Source organism: Symphodus melops (assembly GCF_947650265.1).
Source record: "Symphodus melops genome assembly, chromosome: 7".
NCBI lineage: Eukaryota > Metazoa > Chordata > Actinopteri > Labriformes > Labridae > Symphodus > Symphodus melops.
Genome location: NC_136697.1, coordinates 13,042,840 through 13,063,119, shown reverse-complemented (window position 1 = coordinate 13,063,119; position 20,280 = coordinate 13,042,840). Strand labels below are relative to the sequence as shown.

At 40.8% G+C, this 20,280-nt stretch overlaps 1 protein-coding gene across 1 annotated transcript; it reads left to right on the top strand.

Moving 5' to 3' along the window:
* The first annotated feature begins 14,091 nt into the window (after window positions 1-14,091).
* Window positions 14,092-20,262, top strand: plvapa (plasmalemma vesicle associated protein a). The gene is made up of 6 exons (XM_079348867.1): window positions 14,092-14,800; window positions 16,529-16,592; window positions 16,736-17,448; window positions 17,891-18,668; window positions 19,282-19,339; window positions 19,950-20,262. Exons 1-6 carry the CDS (start codon window positions 14,405-14,407, stop codon window positions 19,981-19,983), a joined length of 2,043 nt encoding a protein of 680 aa, XP_079204993.1. The 5' UTR covers window positions 14,092-14,404; the 3' UTR covers window positions 19,984-20,262.
* The last annotated feature ends 18 nt before the right edge of the window (window positions 20,263-20,280 follow it).

Here is a 20,280-nt window from a genome sequence, read left to right as displayed (position 1 = left end):
AAAGGGACAACCACAAGAGGAGGCAAAAGATGGTAAAGGCAATGGCTCTAATGGTGGCCACACAGGAACGCTCTGAACTCCTCGGCGTCATTATGGGGCTGGATTAGGGGCAGCTACTGGGGGCTCTCCAGTGAAGAGGCGGCAGAATCCAAGTGGCCATCTCTGCGACCTTCAAACGATGTGGGTCAGCAGAACCTGGTACGGAAGTAACCGGCTTTCTTTTCCAGTGAAAAGTTTGAGTGTGGTTGTTTTCAAAACAGAAGTGAAAACAGCAAGCCGTAGGAGTGGTATGGGGCAATAATCCACAAACTATGCAGCTTTCATTAGTCATTGTTACTCCCTCCGAGGTCTTAATCAAGGCTCAAGTCGTTTGTTTTTGCTCACAGACATTTATTTAGCCACGTCTTCTTCACGTTACCAACGATGCCAAAACAGTGCCAAATAATGCCGTCAGAACTAATAAAATAAGCAAACAGAACTTACAATTAGTCTGACATCCAAAAAGAAAACACATTGATTTCACATACATATCAGAAATAATCATACCTCATTGGCCTCATAAACTCCAAGGGAATAAAGTTTCTTTTAATCCGAGACTCCATTAACGCCTTCCACATCAAACACTTGTCGTCCCATGCTGCTTTCTTTATGCGCCACCTATTAATTTGTCCCCCCAACAACTCAATCAACCGGAACAAAAAATATGTTCCCCACTCAATATACATGGGTTTGTAACCAAAATAAAAGGCACATGAACTTGCATAAATTAACCCAAAAACATACCTTTTTACTCACACTTTGTGTACAATATGAACTTCTATTTATGCATTGTATTTATTTATCTTCACCAACTATGAAAATTATGAATTATATACATGTTGCTTCTATCAGCAGCTACAGTCATCCTTCCTGGCCACCACTTGAGCAGCCAGATGTCAGATATTGTCTGAGACGAAGTAACAGGGTCTTCCCAAAGGGACAACCACAAGAGGAGGCAAAGGATGGTAAAGGCAATGGCTCTAATGGTGGCCACACAGGAACGCTCTGAACTCCTCGGAGTCATTATGGGGCTGGATTAGGGGCAGCTACTGGGGGCTCTCCAGTGAAGAGGCGGCAGAATCCAAGTGGCCATCTCTGCGACCTTCAAGCGATGTGGGTCAGCAGAACCTGGTACGGACCTAACCGGCGCTTGGACTTTCAGTGGCGGTGCCTGTGGTCCTTAACAGCAACCTACTGTCCTGGCCAGAAAGTGTAGAGCAGTCCAGAGTCTATTTCATCATGTTTTGTTTTAATAAAGCAGTAGATGTAGGAGTTAGTCTTGTGCTGGTTTCCCCTCCAGTGTTATCTGGATGCACAAACAATGTTTCATAAAAGCTAAGTGAGGTGCGTGCACGTGTGCGTGTACGCATTGTGATGGTCTTGGGTCCGTTGCTATGTTAAGGCCATGGAGAGTGGAGGAAAACGGCAGGCAAAAACTCACGTCCACACGGATGCGGGGATTTCAATGCTCGTCGTTTATTAAATAAACACTCCAACCTTATCAAGCCCGGTTGTACGGCTACTATCGTTTCACACATGAACAAAATAGTGCCATATTTGACCATCACTGTTATTCTATGAAGTAAAGAAAACAGGAGCGAAACAAAATACGTCAGACCAGCGTAGTGTGCGGATCGTTCCACGAGGAGCAGGAAGCACAGGCACTGCTTGATGACGTCGCCACTAAGCGACACAGTATACACATTGGTAAAGGTACATTCCATAATCACAACTGTTACAGCATGTACTTGAGAACTAGCGGAAGTGCTTTTGTCCAGGGTAACTTGGTGTCTTCACAACATTTAGCCAATTTGCTTTTTTAAGTGCCATTAACGGCACCACCTGACTGTAGATGGGGAGTGTTTTTTAGCTTGAACCTGAACAGAGCACTTACTTTTTGTTTGGGCTTTCTTAACAAAATGGATGCAATTATCACTGGAATTTAGGTTGAGGTATGTCCCACCTTGGGACAAAATCTCTGTCAAAAGAGCTTTTGCGACGGCACTTCTGTCAACATGTTTAGTTGGAAATGCTTCTACACACATGGACGAACATGCAAACCACAGTTTAAAAATAGGTTCACATTCAAATTTCAGAGAAGAGCAGTGTTTTCATAGTGCTCCAAAGTCAGGAACTACTCCGAAGGGATAACGGGAGTTAGTGTAGATTGTGACAATTTTAGCAGATGCTAATTTGCAGGCCTCAGTTAAAGCCACAAGTTCTGCTGTTTGTGCAGAGCACTAAGGTGACAGTGAGCCAGAGGCCAACACATTGGTTTTAGAGCAGACAGCGTATCCTACCCTATTCAGTCCAATGTCAGAGCGGCAGGAGAAACCATCAATGAACAGATTATGTCAGGGTTAATCAGCGGTCGGTAAGAGAGGTCAGGACAAGGTGTGTAGACCTGACAGTGACATTAGGGAGGCCAAGCAAGATGGTGGAATAGCACAACCACCTGGCAGCAGACAAGTGTCATGCTTTTTGATCAAGCGAAATAATGTAAAAAAATATAAGAAACAAGGACTGTAAGATCAGAGCCAACAATGTCACCTGTGAAGCCAAAACAGCTTCTTCAGCTGCTGCTACAGCTCTAAGAAACCCAGGAAGTTCCACAGCCACAGGGTCAAGTTTGGATGAAAAGTAGGCCACCGAGCGAAGTTTATCACCATGCATTTATAACAAGACAGAGGACAGAAATCCTCCCTTTTCATCCGCCGTTTGAACAACAGGACAGGAGGGGTCGGGAAGACCCGAGGCAGGTGACGACTGAGACAGAGCTTGTTTGAATCAGAATCAGAATCAGTTTTATTGACCAGGTATGTTTAACACCCAGGGAATTTAATTCGGTAGACTGTGCTCTCTTTCTACAAAGTAAACATTAAATAATAACAATTAGCGAAAATATAAACAATTGCTCAAAGGAGCGCTCAGCTTCAGGGAGAAACATGCAGAGAGAAACTCTAAACTCTAAACAACTCCTCCTGAGGCTCCATCAAGGACACACAGATAGCCGCCACGTGGGAGCTCCAAAACAATGTTTCTGGAGTCAGTCTGTCAGAGGTTTTTCATAAACACGGTCGAAGTCGTTAGACGCATGAGAGGTTCAGTGTAAGTCAGTAGGTCGCTTGAGGTCTGAGTCAGGAGCAACTTTTTCTTTTGTCATTTTAAGAAGTTGCTGGGTCGATTGTCCTAACTGTAGTCTCAACTCATAGATACATTTCAGTTCAAATAGGGCACATTGTACTGCTGCAACACGAGTCAGGATCATCATCAATCTTACAATCGAACAATCTTAATATGATCAACATCCCTCATAGTTTACTGATTTTATTTAACCTTTACTCAAGGCCATTCAGATTCAACTTTTGTTCAAGCTTTTGAATATTCCACATCTTTCAAAAATGACTGATAACGTTCAAGATTTTACCCAACATGTTAATTCAATGTAAACTTTTCAACTAACCACAAAATGTTCTTCTTTTTTTCATTTGAATTTTTTTACAAATGTTATTCAGACTATACATTTTTATTGTCATCGGTCAGAAAATGAACTCCAGAAGAAAGTAAAATATTCATGCAAAGATTGACTCTTTAAACAAGTTATACAAACATGCTCAGTGTTTTTAATCTAAATGGACTAACTCTTCCTTTTTAAATAGAAATAACAGTGTATTTATTGCATATACTGTGATAGACTTTTTGTCTGATTAGAAAGTGCTGTGTAAGTAAACCCACCCAAAAAGAAATCCCCTCCATGTGTTTCCTTATTTGAAATTAAAGTAAAAAAAACAACCCACTTCAATGTCTTTTAAATCAAAACAGTGAGTGTTTATGTCTCTTCTGTTTCTGATATCCTGCTCTACTGGCGCCTTTTATCTGCAATCACATCCAAAAAGATGCTACAAGTTTGACCATCAATAGTTCTTCTATGAGTAACTGCTTCCTGTTAAGATGAGGCTTGGCACGATGGCCGCCATTCCAGGAAATCTTAGTGGCAGTCACAATTAGTCTCTTGATTTTTTTTCAACTGAAAACGATTGGTGTGAGAGTGTGTTTGCCCTACGAGACAAAGAGCAATTTACCAACATCATCGTGTTGGACTGAGACGTGCAGTTTCTTTTCTTTTTTTTTTTTTTGAAACAGTGATGTCGGTGACCTCTCCTTGCTCAACAATGTGCTCCCAAACCGAGGGCAAAACAATCCCACCAAACTCCTTGGTCTGACAGGAAAACAGTCCTGTAAACACACACACAGTTTGTTTTGTGTCTGACAGAACTTTACAAAATCTCACAGTAAACACTGCTTTCACAATAGAGCCCTTACTTCAATACAAGATGAGTTACTGCACAGCACGTCCTCTGTGACAACTCAAGGCTTTTTGAACATACTGTCCAACCTGTGTAACCGTTAACAACATGAACAGATGAAACACCTGCAGGAGCTTGGTGGGGTGAGGGAGCCACGTCACATTTGGCATTTTCACCATGAGGTGCTGCCAAATAAGGCTGTTCCACACCCACATGTTCAATCTCTGATAACAGAGAAAAACAGTTTGATGGAGCAGTATGAAATTTCTTATTTGATTTTTCAGACAGTTGTTTAAGAATTTGGCCCCTCATTATGCACAGTACCACTAGGAGTAAGTGAATTCTTGTTTCTGTAATTTGATGGCATCAAAAGCAGTTTACTGCTTCACCTCTCACTTGTTGAGGCGCTCTCATTGTTAGCGTTTGTCGTGGAAAATTCTCCTTTTACGAGGTGGAGAGTTGCTAATTCTCAAAAGAAGAACTTCACGGTGGCGCTTGAATCAGATCTCTTTTAATACGTGCAGCACGGAGGAGAGGCCAGAGCATCTTCTCCCGAACCTTTACATTACAAGTCCTTTTATACAATACAGAGAGATATGGGGAGGTGACCTTACACTTAACAAATGGTGATCTTAAAGTTTAGTGTATTCTGTCTGTCTGGAGACAGTGACTCTGTGATAATCAAATAACATTTACATTCGTATGGTACTGTCTGCGAAGGAGGAGGCCCTCCTGTGGCTCTCTGACACCTCTGTTCAGAGATGTCTCCTGAGAGTCTAGGTAATTTCCCACATTCCTCCCTTTTTGACACAAAGTGTCAACACAACATTTGTACCAGAAATTACCATACAAGGTCATTATAACAGACTGTTCGTTACAGTGGAAATGAATGAAAACAAATAAAAAGTAAAAATAAAACAAAAACAAAACAAAATAATAACAAAATAGGCACTTATGTTGTTGAAACAGTTCTCTGTGGCAAGTTTTTTGATCATGCCCTTGTTGGATGTTCCGATCCTGTGTTGAATCTTGTGTCTTCATCTGTTGTTGCACACAGTCCATGTTTACCCTTCTGTAAGAGATGGGGTGTCTAAGTATCAGTATAGTGAATCAGTTGATGATAGGTAATCGTCCCACGGCGTCCTCTCTCAGCACTCCGTAGGTTAGATCGTCGTTCTTCCGTCGGTGCCATGGCTCGAAAAAGGTTTGCAGTGATCTTGGTATCCCTCTCAGCTATCCGATCATCAGTGGATGTTGTCATCATCTCCAGGTGTCCCTCTCAGTTATCTGGACAGCAGTTGTTGTTGTCAGCAGCTCCAGATCTGGTTCTTGTCCACCGTGGTTAAAACGTCCATGCTTCCTTCTCAAGTCCTTTCCATCTCCAGGCTGGATGTTGTGGAGTCTCACCAATGTAGTCCCCAGAAGGGCCGCTTTCACCTTAGGGAAGACAACTTAAAAAGCATGGTTATCCACCCCTTTGACACATGGTCAAGACCATGTGTCAAACTTTTGACGCACAGAGATGTCTTTGAGGGGTAGAAACATATTTTTTACAGGAAAAAACATTTGTAGAGTGGGGGAGACAGGTGAAAGAGCAGCAGTCCCAGGAGCTTCAAATCCCAGTGACTCTGGGTCATTAGCACCTGTATGAGCTGACATTTACATACTGATGAAATGCATATTTAAAGTCAGTATGTACTGTGAAATCCTTCCCAATAGTACAGCTGCCTGAGCAGACAGGTTAGCAGTGTTAGTACAAACAAATCAAAGTTAATGAAAGGAGTGTCAAAGAGTGCATCTCTTGGTTTTGACACAGACAGGGGTGTGGTTCTCCATCTTGAGCTGTAAAGAGTAAGGTTAAGACTGTTCTTCATTTTAAAATCACATGAGTGCACAAAAAGATTTAAAAAAGTTGGTAGTGTCTGGTAGTCGTAGACAGAGAGAACTCGATAAAGCTTGTGTCAAGTCAGTTGAAGCTTTATCTGCGTCAGGAGTTCAAGTCAAAAAAGTCAGTCATGGCCAAAATTCTACCCCCATGTGTGGGGGTAGGGAGATCTCCACTATTTTATAAAATCCATGGACAAACAATAGCCTGTTGAAACCAATGAGGCAACCGTTTGTTTGTTTTTCAGTTTTATTAACATCCAAGATTGTGGAGGTATATCAGGACCAAATTTATGAAACTCCGGAGTAAAATAATGCATTTTTAACAAACTAAAATAGTTTGCAAACTTGTCCTGCAAAATTGAAGACCGTTTTTTTTTTTTTTCCCAGAAAACAAAAATGGACAAACAACAAACACTGTCTCAGCTTGACAATGCCTCTGCATAGGGAAACATATACACAGACACTGCCAACATACTGAACAAGTGTATTAATACACAATGGTTGATAGAAACTAATTTCTCAGCTCTATTTCAATCCAGAGTGAAAAATTGAAGAAGAACACCCTATGGCGTCTACATCCAAGAATAAAATGCACCATTGATTGTGAAAGCAACCCAGAACTGTGAGTCAAGATGAAAAGAAATGCTAGAATTTGCATTTGTTAAAACAAACCAAAAAACCCAAGCTGATTAACATAGGTGTTACAGACATCTGTCTGATGCTGACCACCTTCATTTACATCCCTTAAGTACTTTAATGAATTCCAACCCCAATTTGTTTTTTTCTTCAGGCACGATGGGGGAGGTATGGTGAGATTTAGAAAATTCAACAATAGCACCTTAATTTATAAAACAATGATTTCAAAACAGTCTCAGGACTAAATGGATATCTTTTAATCTCGTCTAAAATAAAATTTTTGACTGGAAAACAATATACTATTCTATTTCTAAAATTCAAGATTGTTTAAAATTTTAATTATCATTACAGTGTTAGTTGCTATGTTTATTCTTTTTCAGTCGAATCAGTGTTTCTCTGTGTGTAGGTGTGTGTGTGTGTGTCTCTGTATGTGCTGCTCACTACTCTGACCTTCCTCCACTGTCTCCTCTGGCTGTGTCAAGAGGAATCCTACAACAGACACCTTCAGGTGGTGAATGTGACCAGGATTCTTCTGGATCTTGTATTAATCTCAGGATTCCCATCTCCTTCTCTCTTGTAGCATTGTTCTTGGAGTCAGTGCTGTTGCACTTTTCAGTTCGATATGGACCCCGTCTTCTTCTCCTTCTGCTCTTTGGTGGCAATCTCTGTCCAGGACTCTGTGGCCCATCAATCTCCAGTCTTTTTCAGGTGTTTCCTCTGCAACCTCCTTCATGTTGTTTGGTTGACATGGCCTGTGTAAGAATTCTTTCTTGGAGAAACAGAGTTACTTGCTTAAAGAGACAGAAAAAAAAAAAACTTTTAAATCCAGGTGTGTGGTCGGCCCCCCTTCTTTCCAAGAGTTTGTCTGGTGTGCTTGACCTCCTGTGGAGGAGGTGTTGCTGCAGAGTTGTAGGTGTGGAGACAGAGGAGGAAGTCACATCTTAAAATCTAACCCTACATTTCTACTTGTCCTTCATTTCTTACTTAAAACCTCATTTCTCTTCCCTTTCAATCTCTACTAATTTTGAAAAAACAAAAATCAGTCTATCTTCTTTCCTACTTTCATTTTTACCTTTTAGTCTAACATACTCAACGCCATCATAAAACATTCTGTGCTTAATTTCTTTTAATAGAGGACATCTCATGTGTGAAAAATTGCTAAAGTTGAACATCTCTAAATCACATAATCCCCATTTGTCTGCTCTTAATTCAGCAGAGCCTGTCAGAAAAAGAAAAAATCAGATATAAATGTTTATTTTTCCCCGTTTTGTTTTCTCATGTTTTCAGTGACTCACTGGGACAGATGTGCTTAAACGTTCAATGGGCTTATCACTCACACAACTTCACAATCACACTGATCTTCCCATACAGTGTATGGTTGGATCTTATCAAACATACACTAAAACTTTTTGCAACTTAATTCAGCCAGGTGGTTTGTATGACACATAAGTTCCGAGCAACGCACCTCAATAGCATACAATCTGCATGCCAGACACTGAATGTCGCAAACAAAGTTTTGATTTTTGATTATCACTCATACGCCCATTTTATTTTAGTGGGGCCTTGTATATCTATAATAATCGTTGTTTCGCATGTTTTATTCTTTAAGTGCAGACAGCCTCGTGCTGTTCGTTAGATATTTTAGTTTCATTTTTCGTTTTTTCTTTTTCTTAACTTTTCTCGTTTAAGACACTCTAAACATATAAAACGCACTACACAGCAACAAAACACACTACACATCAACCTCCATCACCGCGCAGGGTATGGGAATTACCAAAACATAAACCTCCAAGACCGGTATTACATGGGCATGGCGTCCATAAAACACTATATGGACCCGAAAAGCATAACTGAAACCACCCCAAAGGACTTAAATTACGTTTCAGCTACCTAGGCTTTTACAAATTGAGCAAATGATTCAAACGCCGTACTCACTTAGATAGAGCGTCCGCTGTCTGCACCCTGTATCTGACGTCAGGTGGGATCCAAAATCTCCTTTTGTCGGAGCGGAATTTCCCCGGCCGACAGCTCCTTCAGTTCAGTCTCAGGGAACAATCAGCGGAACGTCTATCCCATCCTCTCGTCGCCATAATGTCGTGGAAAATTCTCCTTTTACGAGGTGGAGAGTTGCTAATTCTCAAAAGAAGAACTTCACGGTGGCGCTTGAATCAGATCTCTTTTAATACGTGCAGCACGGAGGAGAGGCCAGAGCATCTTCTCCCGAACCTTTACATTACAAGTCCTTTTATACAATACAGAGAGATATGGGGAGGTGACCTTACACTTAACAAATGGTGATCTTAAAGTTTAGTGTATTCTGTCTGTCTGGAGACAGTGACTCTGTGATAATCAAATAACATTTACATTCGTATGGTACTGTCTGCGAAGGAGGAGGCCCTCCTGTGGCTCTCTGACACCTCTGTTCAGAGATGTCTCCTGAGAGTCTAGGTAATTTCCCACACGTTTTACCTCAAAGTGCAGGAGTGCAGGATTACAGTGTTACAAACCCTTCAAACAGGATACACATATATCCTTTCTGTAGGCTAGTGGATATTTCCGTTTCAGACATACACCATTTAACCTTTGACCAACTCAGTCTTTGTTTCAGTCATTACCCAAAGAGTAGGCAGACAAACAGTTTCATGTTGAGAAGGTTTATTGAGATAACAGTAAGATGTGGGTGAAGTATCCCTTTAACCAAGATAAGAATCAACAAAGAATAAAGTGTCAAAGAAGAATTAGTGTCAAGAGTGTTATTACAAAGTTAGAATATGTGGGGTATTAATGTTATTATTTGTGGCTGTTTGACCTTTCGGTCTCACCGTAGTTTTGTTACTGCCTACTGCGCATGTGCATGTTGTTGCCGAGGAACCATGTTACCTTTCGTGCACGTTGTAATGTTGCTCTCCACAAGTACGCTACATAAGGTGTTGAAACGTGTGCATCGCCTCGTTATTTAGGCTAAGTACACCACAGAATACAAAATCACAAAGTTAGATACAAGGAACAGCAGAGATTAAAGTGTCTAGATGTTAATACAAGTTAAAAAAGACAAGTTACAGTAGATACAGAGGACAGTAAAAGGACATGCATGTAAACGGATGAAAGCAGACGTGAACAGACGTATATGATGTAAGCAGACATGCAGTAGACTATTGAAACAAACTGTAGTACAAGAGAAGATATAAGTGGACAGTGATCGGACTAAGATCTAATCATTCAAAATGTATATATGTAATGTAATGAACAGACATAACAGAACTATAGTGTAGTAAATGAGAGTATAAATATAATCTATAACTATAAAGCTATATGCAGATACTAAATAATAAAGTGATAGTGGTGCATGGCAGATGGTGCATTCGCGCTAGCTCCGTCACAAGTACAAACAAGAGGCGTTTGCAGCCCAAACTCGACTAAATAACTGGCTTCAGGATCAAAATTAATAATTCAATGTCTGATAAACTTACAAATTCATTCACTGAATCGGTTGCTCTGGACTGCAGACCACTATGGTAATGGTGGAAGATAAGGGGTCAGAAAATGTACTACAGATAACATATGATCCACTTTCAAGCTGCTGTGCAGAAAAACTTAAAAAAGTTATACAAACATGCTCAGTGATTTTAATCGAAGTGGACTAACTCTTTCTTTTTAAATAGAAATAACAGTGTATTTAATGCACGCCTACGCTTTGATAAGACAATGTTTTGTCTGATTAGAAAGTGCTGTGTCAGTAAATCCACCAAAAAGAAATCCCCTCCATGTGTTTCTGTATTTAAAAATTGAAGGTAAAAACAACCCACTTCAATGTCTTTTAAATCAAAGCTGAGTGTTTATGTCTCTTCTGTCTCTGATATCCTGCTCTACTGGCGCCTTTTATCTGCATTCATCTCCAAAAAGATGCGACAAGTTTGACCATCAAGAGTTCCTCTATGAGTTACTGCTTCCTGTTAAGATGAGGCTTGGCACGACTACAATTCCAGGAAAACGTAGTGACAGTTACACTTAGTCTCTTGAATTTTTTTTCTGGAAATGATCAGTGTGAGAGTGTGTTTGTCCGACGAGACAGAGGGCAGCTTACCAACGTCATCGCATTGGACTGAGACATGCAGTTTCTGAGAAACACTTAAAGAAAACGTCAGAGTGAGGACGAGAGCTATTGTCATCATGGCCTGCTGTGCACAGGAAACCCATAAAAATGTGTTTGGCATATTTATGGAGAGGCTGCACACATCACAGAGAGCCTGGTCAGGTCCGAATGGCCTGTCGGAATCCAAAAGTGTTGTCAATATGTAGGACACCTAATCCATTACACCAGTATGACTTTTTTTGTTCTGCACTCTTAAGTTAAACACACTGCCAAAACATTAAACATGATCTTATATTTTATGTGAAAGAAATAACGTCAATTTTTTAATTTCAGTTTGCTTTGACGTAAAGCACATGAACATCCTAAAATGGATTCACATAAGAAACCCCAAGGCTGTGTTGTGCCTTTGTTAAAATAACAAAAATGTTATTATAGGGCTTTGAAGCCTTTAAATGTGTTCTATGCTTTGCAGAGAAGAATTTAAATTATAAACTGAGTGTATGAGTAAAAGAAGTTAACATCAAAGTTACCACCAATGTTTACTCACAAATACAGATTTCTGATGTCTCTTATAAGTTATTGGTTACCAAGAAAAGGTGTGTGTGTGTGTGTGTGTGTGTGTGTGTGTGTGTGTGTGTGTGTGTGTGTGTGTGTGCAGGTGTGTGTGTGGTGGGCGGAATGGTTCAGCTGCCTGCACGATGCATGCATGCACACACATGTATGATTATTACAAGAAAGTAACACATGAACACATGCATGTGCGTTCTGTAAGTACTTTTTTTGTATTGTGTACACATGTAAAAAGACAAAGAAATATGTAAACAAGATATTTAAGAGACAGAATCCCCTCAAAGCAGCTGGACCAGACTCTGTCTCTCCCTCCACCTTGGAGCAGCACTGTGCTGATCCGCTGCCTGCTTCGAGTCCTACGCATTCATCCCTGTCCCCAGAAAACCAAGGACCACAGGACTTAATGACTTCAGACACGTCGCCCTGACCTCTGTGGTGATGAAATCTTTTGAGCGCCAGACTTCCAGGTGAAGCTGGGGAAGAATGTCTTAAACACCAGGACCATCAGCACTGGCTCCCCTCAAGGCCGAGTTCTTTCTCCTCTGCTCTGCTCCCTGTACACTAACAGCTGCACGTCCACTCACCAGTCTATCAAGCTCCTCAAGTTCGCAGACGACACCACCCTCATTGGACTCATCTCTGGTGGGGATGAGTCTGCCTACAGGTGGGGGACTGACCATCTAGTGACCTCGGGCAGCGACAACAACCGAGAGCTTAACTCTCTGAAGACAGTGGAGATGGCTGTGACCTTCAGGAAAAAAGCAGCCTCCCCCAGCTCCATCACCATCGATGACTCCATGGTGTCTACTGTGGAGTCTTTCCGCTTCCTGCTGACCACCATCGCCCAGGACCTCAAGTGGGAGCTGAACGTCACCTCCCTCATCAATAAAGGACAGCTGTACTTCCTGCAGCAGCTAAAGAAGTTCAACCTGCCAAAGACCATGATGGTGCACTTCTACACTGCATCATCGAGTCCATCCTCTCCTCCTGCATCACAGTCTGGTACGCTGCAGCCATAACAAAGGACATGTGCAGGATGCAGCGTATCATTCACTCTGCAGGGAATGTGATCCGCTGCAATCTACCATCTCTCTACGACCTGTACACCTCCTGGACCCTGAGGCGTGCAGGTAAGATTGTGGTCAACTCCTCTCACCCTGCACATGGACTGTTTGAGACTCTCCCCTCTGGTAAGAGGCTGAGGTCCATCAGGACCAAACCCTCTCACCACAAGAACAGTTTCTTCCCCTCAGCTGTCAGCCTCATGAACAATACCCTAAGTACAATACCCTTTGCTAAGTTTAGCTGTTAGCTGACGCTGACAGTGAAGCTGAAGTGTCTACACCATTTCCTCTGTATCATCATGAAAAGAACAGGATGGAGAGAAAGCAATGATGATTGATGAGTAAAATCCAGAAGTTAAAGTACTTAAAATCCCTATCAGAAATGACTGGGTTAAGCCTAGCCACCAGACTAATAGTAAACTCTGTCAAAACGTGTTAATAAAATCATCAGTATAATAGGAGTGTGAAGTGAAATGTTGCTTAAAAACTTAAAAATCTTAATCTCTGTAATAGGCTCTGTCAATCTTTGACAGAGCCTATTACAGACCAGTTCCGACTCATGTGGCAATAAATGTTGGATGAGCACAGAGGAGCAACAGAAAACACATGGTGATGTGATTTTATTTTTAACAGATATAGAATAAGTGTTTAACTCACACACCACTTAGTTTGCTTTTCTCAAGAAGCATTAGGCTACCTGTTGTGAATCATGCCTCACACAAAAAAGCTCTCAGAAAACCAACATTAAAGAATTTTTGACTTGCATAAAGCTGGAAAGTGTTACGAAAGTATCTCTCAAAAATCCTTGATGTTCATCAATCCATGGTAAGTCAAATGGTCTATGAATGGATAAAGTTCAGTACTGTTGCTATTCTTCCGAGAAGTCGCCGTCCTGCAAATATGACTGCAAGAGAACAGCGCAGAATGCTCAATGAGGTGAAGAAGAATCCTAGAGTTCCAGCTCAAGACTTATACAAATCTATGGCACATGCTAACAGCTGTGTTGACAAATCTACGATATACACAAAACACTTAACAAGACAAGACTGGAGTTCATGGAAGGACACCATGGAGGAAGCCACTGCTTTTGCAGTATTCAAAAGAGCCACTGAATGAACCGCAGCACAATGACAAAACATCCTGTGGACAGATTAAAATAAAGTTGAGTTGAATGAGGCAATAGTTGTACCCATGGAAAGGGTTGTCTGTTGATTAAAAACCAGGCCCCCATAGATGATATAAATGTGTGTGTGTGTGTGTGTGTGTGTGTGTGTGTGTGTGTGTGTGTGTGTGTGTGTGTGTGTGTGTGTGTGTGTGTGTGTGTGTGTGTGTGTGTATGTATGTGTGTGTGAGAGTGATGCTTTGCATTGGGAGGAATGGCCAACAGAGCAGGGGAATAGCTTTCCAAGGGAGGCGACTGAGGTCAGGGAAACCTCCTATCATAGGAGGTGGCCACAGTGGGTTTAAATTCCTACCCATGTTTACATCTCACAAATTCTGATCAATTCTTGTGCTATCAACACTGCATAGAGGAAACATCTGGGCTATGACTGTTAAATGTTTGGCTTTTGTTAGAAAGAGAGGCACAAGCTTTCCAGGAGACAGACTCTGAGACCTGCAGTTTGGTCTGAGATAATTCTGCTTTGTTTTATCTTTTGGATCTGTTAGCTCTCAGAGTGCTAGGGAGGACCGTTTCTGTCTTCAGGTTTAGAGATGAGCCCTATTTGAACTTGGCTGGCTGCTCATAACTTTCCTCAAGTCTCTGTCTGCACCCTACATCTCAGTTTTTTGAACCTCCATCAGCACCCATGTACAGCAGTGGATACTCCCATGTCTCTAAGTACAGCCCGCAGGCCAGAAAGAAGATGAAGCAGCACTCAAAAGGAAAGAGCTGCGGCTACTACATGCGCATCGTCTTCTTCTTTTCTTCGCTCATCCAGTCTCTGATCATAGTGAGCCTTGTGCTCTTTCTGATCTACGGGAAGGATCAAGACTCTGCTTTAACGACACGCATCCACGACCTGGAGGAAAGCCACAGCCGTCTCTCCATTGAGAATGTGGCCCTGAGGCAGGAGAAGAAAAACCTGACCACCTTTCTCAACGCCACCCTGACTGAAAAAGCTTGCAACGACAGAGACCTTGCCAAACTACGAGACTACACCAATGCCTCAATAGTCCTCATCAAAGATATGGACATGAGGCTGGTGAGAAATTTAGCATTTTTTGTCTTGTTATTGAATGACTCTACTCTGAATTACTCTAATACTTATACCAGAAAATGATATCATACATTTTAGTTACATTACTTATAAGGGAGGGAATATGACATTTTAGAAGCTCCTCTTGTTAATGATCTCTAATTGTTTAAATTCCTAAAAGGCTGCCATATGTAATTTTCTTAATTAATAGAATTTTTTTCAAAAATCTGATGGTTTGATGTAACTGAGGGAATATTGTCACACCCAGAAATGGTTTATAGTCACAATTCCAAAAGTAAGTTGTAGTCATTACAAAAAAAAGATGGAGGCCACTGTAACATGTATGTTTCTCTAAAGATATTGTATTGGAAACAAAAAGGAGCAATGATGGTGATAAGGTTTTCATGAAGGAGCCTTTTAGTTGCACTGAGAAACAGAACCTTTGGGATGCTGTAAATAGATGTTCTTAATGGTGAAATATCATGAGCACCTGGTGGCAAAAAGGAACTGAAACAAAAATAACCCATTGTGCAGGTGTTAAGCAGAACAAGAAATCATCAGATACCCTCAAACAGACATCTTTCTTAATGCATGATGAGAATCGAACTATGAAGGAACAGATTTTATTCATGGGGCTCAACTCCTGTATGGGGGAGTAATTGCAGTCTAGATTTAAAATGTAATATGTTGTTAAAATGTCTTTAATTACTAAGGTGTACTTATTAAAGAGTTAGTTAGTTGTTAGTTAATGAGCTCAGATATGATCAGTGTCAGCGCTATGGAGGGGCATTCGCGGGCCAGGCCCCCCCAAACACATCGCCCCATGATTTGTGAACTTGTTTTATGCTGGGGAACCACCAATAGTTAATTTATCTCCAAGTATCCAAGGCAGTATATATAGTCCCTACCTTGACATTGTCTTCTCAATCACGGTGGGTAAAAATAACTAAAAAATCAATATGATTTTATGCTCATTCACAGCTGTCAAATGTCGCATTAGATTGTGTTTTGCATGACTAGCTCACTATTCACTCAAAATTGATGCCAATTTTTCAAAGAGATTGATATTTTCTCCATCAATTCTGGTTTGGCTTATGTCATCAAACATCCACCAATTACAGGTCCCAATCACTAGCTAGCCCCAGTCCACAGGCCAGATGTGCACAATAGCCTAGTTGATGACGAGCAACGTGAAGTTGAAGGTCCAAGGAATGATCATGCTGCCGCGTGTCAAACGTGTCAAGCGTGCCTAGGGTTGCCGACCCCTGGGTTACATCCACAATGGTGTGCGTGCCCCCCGGAGTAGTCTCAATGCCCCCCCACCTAACTTAGGCTGGAGCCGACACTGGATACAGTCATCATGTTCAAGCATTTTTATGTATGATTTGTGTATACTGATATATCAATCTAATGAACTTCAAAGGAATCCTACTGATTTAAAAAAAAAAAAAAGGAAACCACTACGGCTAAGGTGTGTTTTCTTTTCAAGTAAATACGATAGTCAAAAAGACTCATACAGATATCTTTTGAGAGGGATTAGAAAGGCAATAACCAATATTTCTTGTCATGTCGGACTTTTTCTAATACTTTGGTGATTTTTCAGTAAAATCACCAGGGCTTATGTTAGAGGTCATCTGTAAAGTAACAGCTTTTGTTCCATGTATAAAGCTAAATTAACAATTCAGTAGCAAACATCTCAAAGACTAATGACTTTTCTTCCTTTTTTGTGAACAGATGCAATGCTGGAGAGAGTTGATGGCTAATAAGCGGTGTGCTCCTAACCCATGCCCAGTGTGTCGTAAGTATGACATCTCTTTGATGAGAAGTCAAAACAGTCAAATAATTCAAACATTGTGACAACATGAATTATTTACTCCAATGCAATTGAAAATGGTGCCATTTTTGTTTCAAGCTTTTCTGCCTCTTCTTTTTTTATATCAGCAAATAACCCGTGTAACTGTGGGTTTCTGGTGGATCAGCTGAAAGCCAAGCTCCAGCTTGAGGAGTCCAACTTCACTCAAACAGTACAGAGGATGAGGATGGATATGGAACAGACTGAAAAAGAGAGAGACAACGTAATCTTGGAGGCCATCCATCTGAGGAGAGAAAAATCAACACATGAAAAGCAGTTGGAGGACTTTCGACAGAAATGCAAAGATGACTTTACCCTGTCCCTGAGTGGTGTCTCCAGTGTCTCCAAAGCTTTCCTGGAGAAGATCAACTCCGTCTTCCCATCACACATTGCCTTCCAGCTCACCTGTGACAAACAGAGAGAGCACCTGGAGCAAATCCGCACCAATTGCTCCAGCCTGTCCAGAGAGGTGGAGGACAGGTTCCAGCGTTACCTGAACAGCGTAGCAGACCAGGTGTCAAGCATCCAGGCCGAAAGCAGCCGCATGAAGGCAGAGAACTGGAGACTGTCTGAAGACTATCGCTGGTGCAGCCAGAACCGTACAGGCCTGATCCAACAGAACAGACAAAACCAAGAAAAGCTTCAGCTGAAACATGATCAGGAGAAGGAGAAACTTCTGATGGACAAGATGAAGCTACATGGAGAGATTGATGTCTTGGAAAACAATGTCAACTATAAAAGTAAAGAGGTTGAGTACCTTTCAGAGAAAATCAAATTGATCAACATGTCCTGCATGTCCAAGGTAAGAAAACAATTAGCTCAAACAATTTCATGACACTCATAAACAGCTCAGCAGGGGTTAATGCATGCTACATGCTGGGCATTTTAGCTCTTTTGTATTATCTTCACTAAGCTTTTCAAAACAAAAGGTTTAAATTAAATTTTGCTTGAAAGAATCACAAAAAAAATAGAAAAATACATGTACAAAACAGTCCAGCTCCAGTCAAGGTGCAGAGCTAGTTGAGACAAGCATCATGAATCATAAATGAACAAGAAACAAACATGTGTAGTTGTTTGTAGTTCTAACTAATAAGGTTCAGGTTGTTTCATTGTTCTGTATATCAGCATAGCTGGGATTCTCTTGAGTATCGTAATGACAGTTTTGACTATACATCACAAAACATTACATCAAATGTAATTAGAAAAAGTTTTCCCAAATTAACATTGCTCTTATCTCATTTCAGACGGGATTAAACACATTTCAAGGAAGCACACTCCAAGGTGGAGGCCCAAATCTATTCAATAAGCCAGCGTCAGGGTCGAGTTCAAGCACTGGTTCATTTGGGTCATCAGCATTCAATAAGCCCTTATTAAATGGGGCAGGCTCTTTCAGCTCATCTGGTTCTTCCCTTCCTGGGTCAAGCAGCTCAACTGGTTTAGGATCAAGTAAGCCTGCATGGATTGGGGGATTTTTTTCAAGTAGCTCCACCGGGTTAGGATCCAATAAGCCTGCCTCAACTGGGTTGGGCTCTTCTACTTTATCTAGTTCTTCCCTCTTTGGGTCAAGTAGCTCCACTGGGTTAGGGTTCAATAAGCCTGCATCGACTGGGTCAGGATCTTCTAGCTCATCCCTCTTTGGGTCAAGCAGCTCAACTGGTTTAGGATCAAGTAAGCCTGCATCGACTGGGGGACTTTTTTCAAGCTCAAGTTCTAGCTCTAGTGGAAGAGGGTCTTCACCCTCTGGGTCCAGCCCAAATCTTGGTATAGGAGGACTTGGCTCAAATAATCCATCGTCAACTGGGAAAAGCTCCTCAGGGTTTGGGTCATCTTCTGCAGAGTCATCTACTTCATCTGGATCAACAAGTAAAAGTAGTTCATCCAGCTCTGGCCTGGGTTGGTTTGGGTTTGGAGGCAGTAGCTCAGGTCAAAGTAAGACAGGAAGTGGAACAGGGAAAGAAACATCAGGTGGGAGTGGATCATCATTTGGATCAGGAACAACCGGTCGGTTCGGAGGTGGCTCAGGTAAGGAACACATAATGCAGTAAACATAGTTGTTTTATTTCAGCTCATAGTTCATCCTAGATGATAAAAATGTAATATATTCATATATTTGAGGAGTCCAGCACATTGTTTGTTTTAATCTGACCAGTTTTATAAGTAGTCCATCCATGAGATCTGTCCCCCAGTATAATAGAAGTGTAGAACAGTATAATTGGTGTGTAAAACATTGAGGATTATTACTAAGAATTACTGGCTAGTGTAATGGACCACTGAAGGCTTCAAAGCTTCGATAATAAACCAAAGCCAGCTGCATGGATGGAACAAATGAATTGAGTGAATTGACCATTTAAAAGCATTTTAAGACATGCACATGAATACATACATGATACACATGTACCAGGTGAGCGCCACAGATATTACACTAAACCATTGGTTTGTATATAAAGTGTCCACTGTGATTCCACAATTTCAACCAAATTTACATGAAGGACTCTTATTTTTGTATGTTAATCCTTGGTGGGCATACAAACTGTTAGCAGGTCTTTAATCATATAAGATATTTAAAGCTTTTCAATGTTTCAGATTTTTTAGCTTTGTTCAAAAAAATCTCTGTTTTCTTTTGTTTAACCAACAGTCAATGTTGCTCAGCACCTTAAGGACCTGCAGCGCCTCATCAACCCTGCCGTCCCTGAGTGAGTACAACATTTCTTTAGCTTTAAAAGGTCTAAATCCATCCAGTCATGGCACTAGTGAGTGTGGTTCTGGTATATCAATAGATACCAAAGTGAAGAGTGTAGTCTTGTTCTTTTTATGTGCCCTTCAGTAACTGTGTTATGATTTGGCACTGTATGATTAAAAAGATTATTGATTGAAATCCAAAGGCACATTAGTTTTTTTCAATAATTAAAAAATTATAACTTTACTCTGTAACCCTCAGCCTTGCATGTTACAAACTTAATAGTAAGGGACATCACAATTTAGGAACATGACATCCAGCTCAAAATTATACCTCACTGATGAATGTGCATTGTTTAGTAGTCACAGAATGGTTTATGACATAAAGGAATAAATGTAAATGTGTTGTTGACCACATCTCCACAGTTCATTTTTGCCTTTTTGGATAGCATAGCTGAAGAGAGACAGGTAACATTGAGAGGAGATGAGGTTGGATTTAAATCCAGGGCCGTTGAACTGCAGCCTCTGTCAATGGGGTGTGTGATATAACCCCTTGGCTTTCCAGTGCATCTAGTTGTTTTTGTTTACAACAAGACAAATACATCATTTTCTTTCTTTTTTCTCCAGGGAGAAACAAGATCAGTCCAGGATGTTGGGTTAGTCATCTGGATGAGAAAAAAAAACAAATCATTAAAGAGTTTTATCTGCTACATCTTTAACACACATCTAAATAAAAGATACTCATATTATGTTAACATATTTTATCAGATGTAGCGTATACTATAAACTGTGACAACTTATACTCCAGTATGCATTTAGTAATTTGAATTTCTTAAGCTCTTATGAATGTGAATTTTGTATAAGGATTTGTTTTATAATAAGCACACTTTTTTTTTTTTACATTGTAGATAATTTGAAATTAAAGGCTTTGGTTGGACTTAAGCACCTTGCCTGTCTC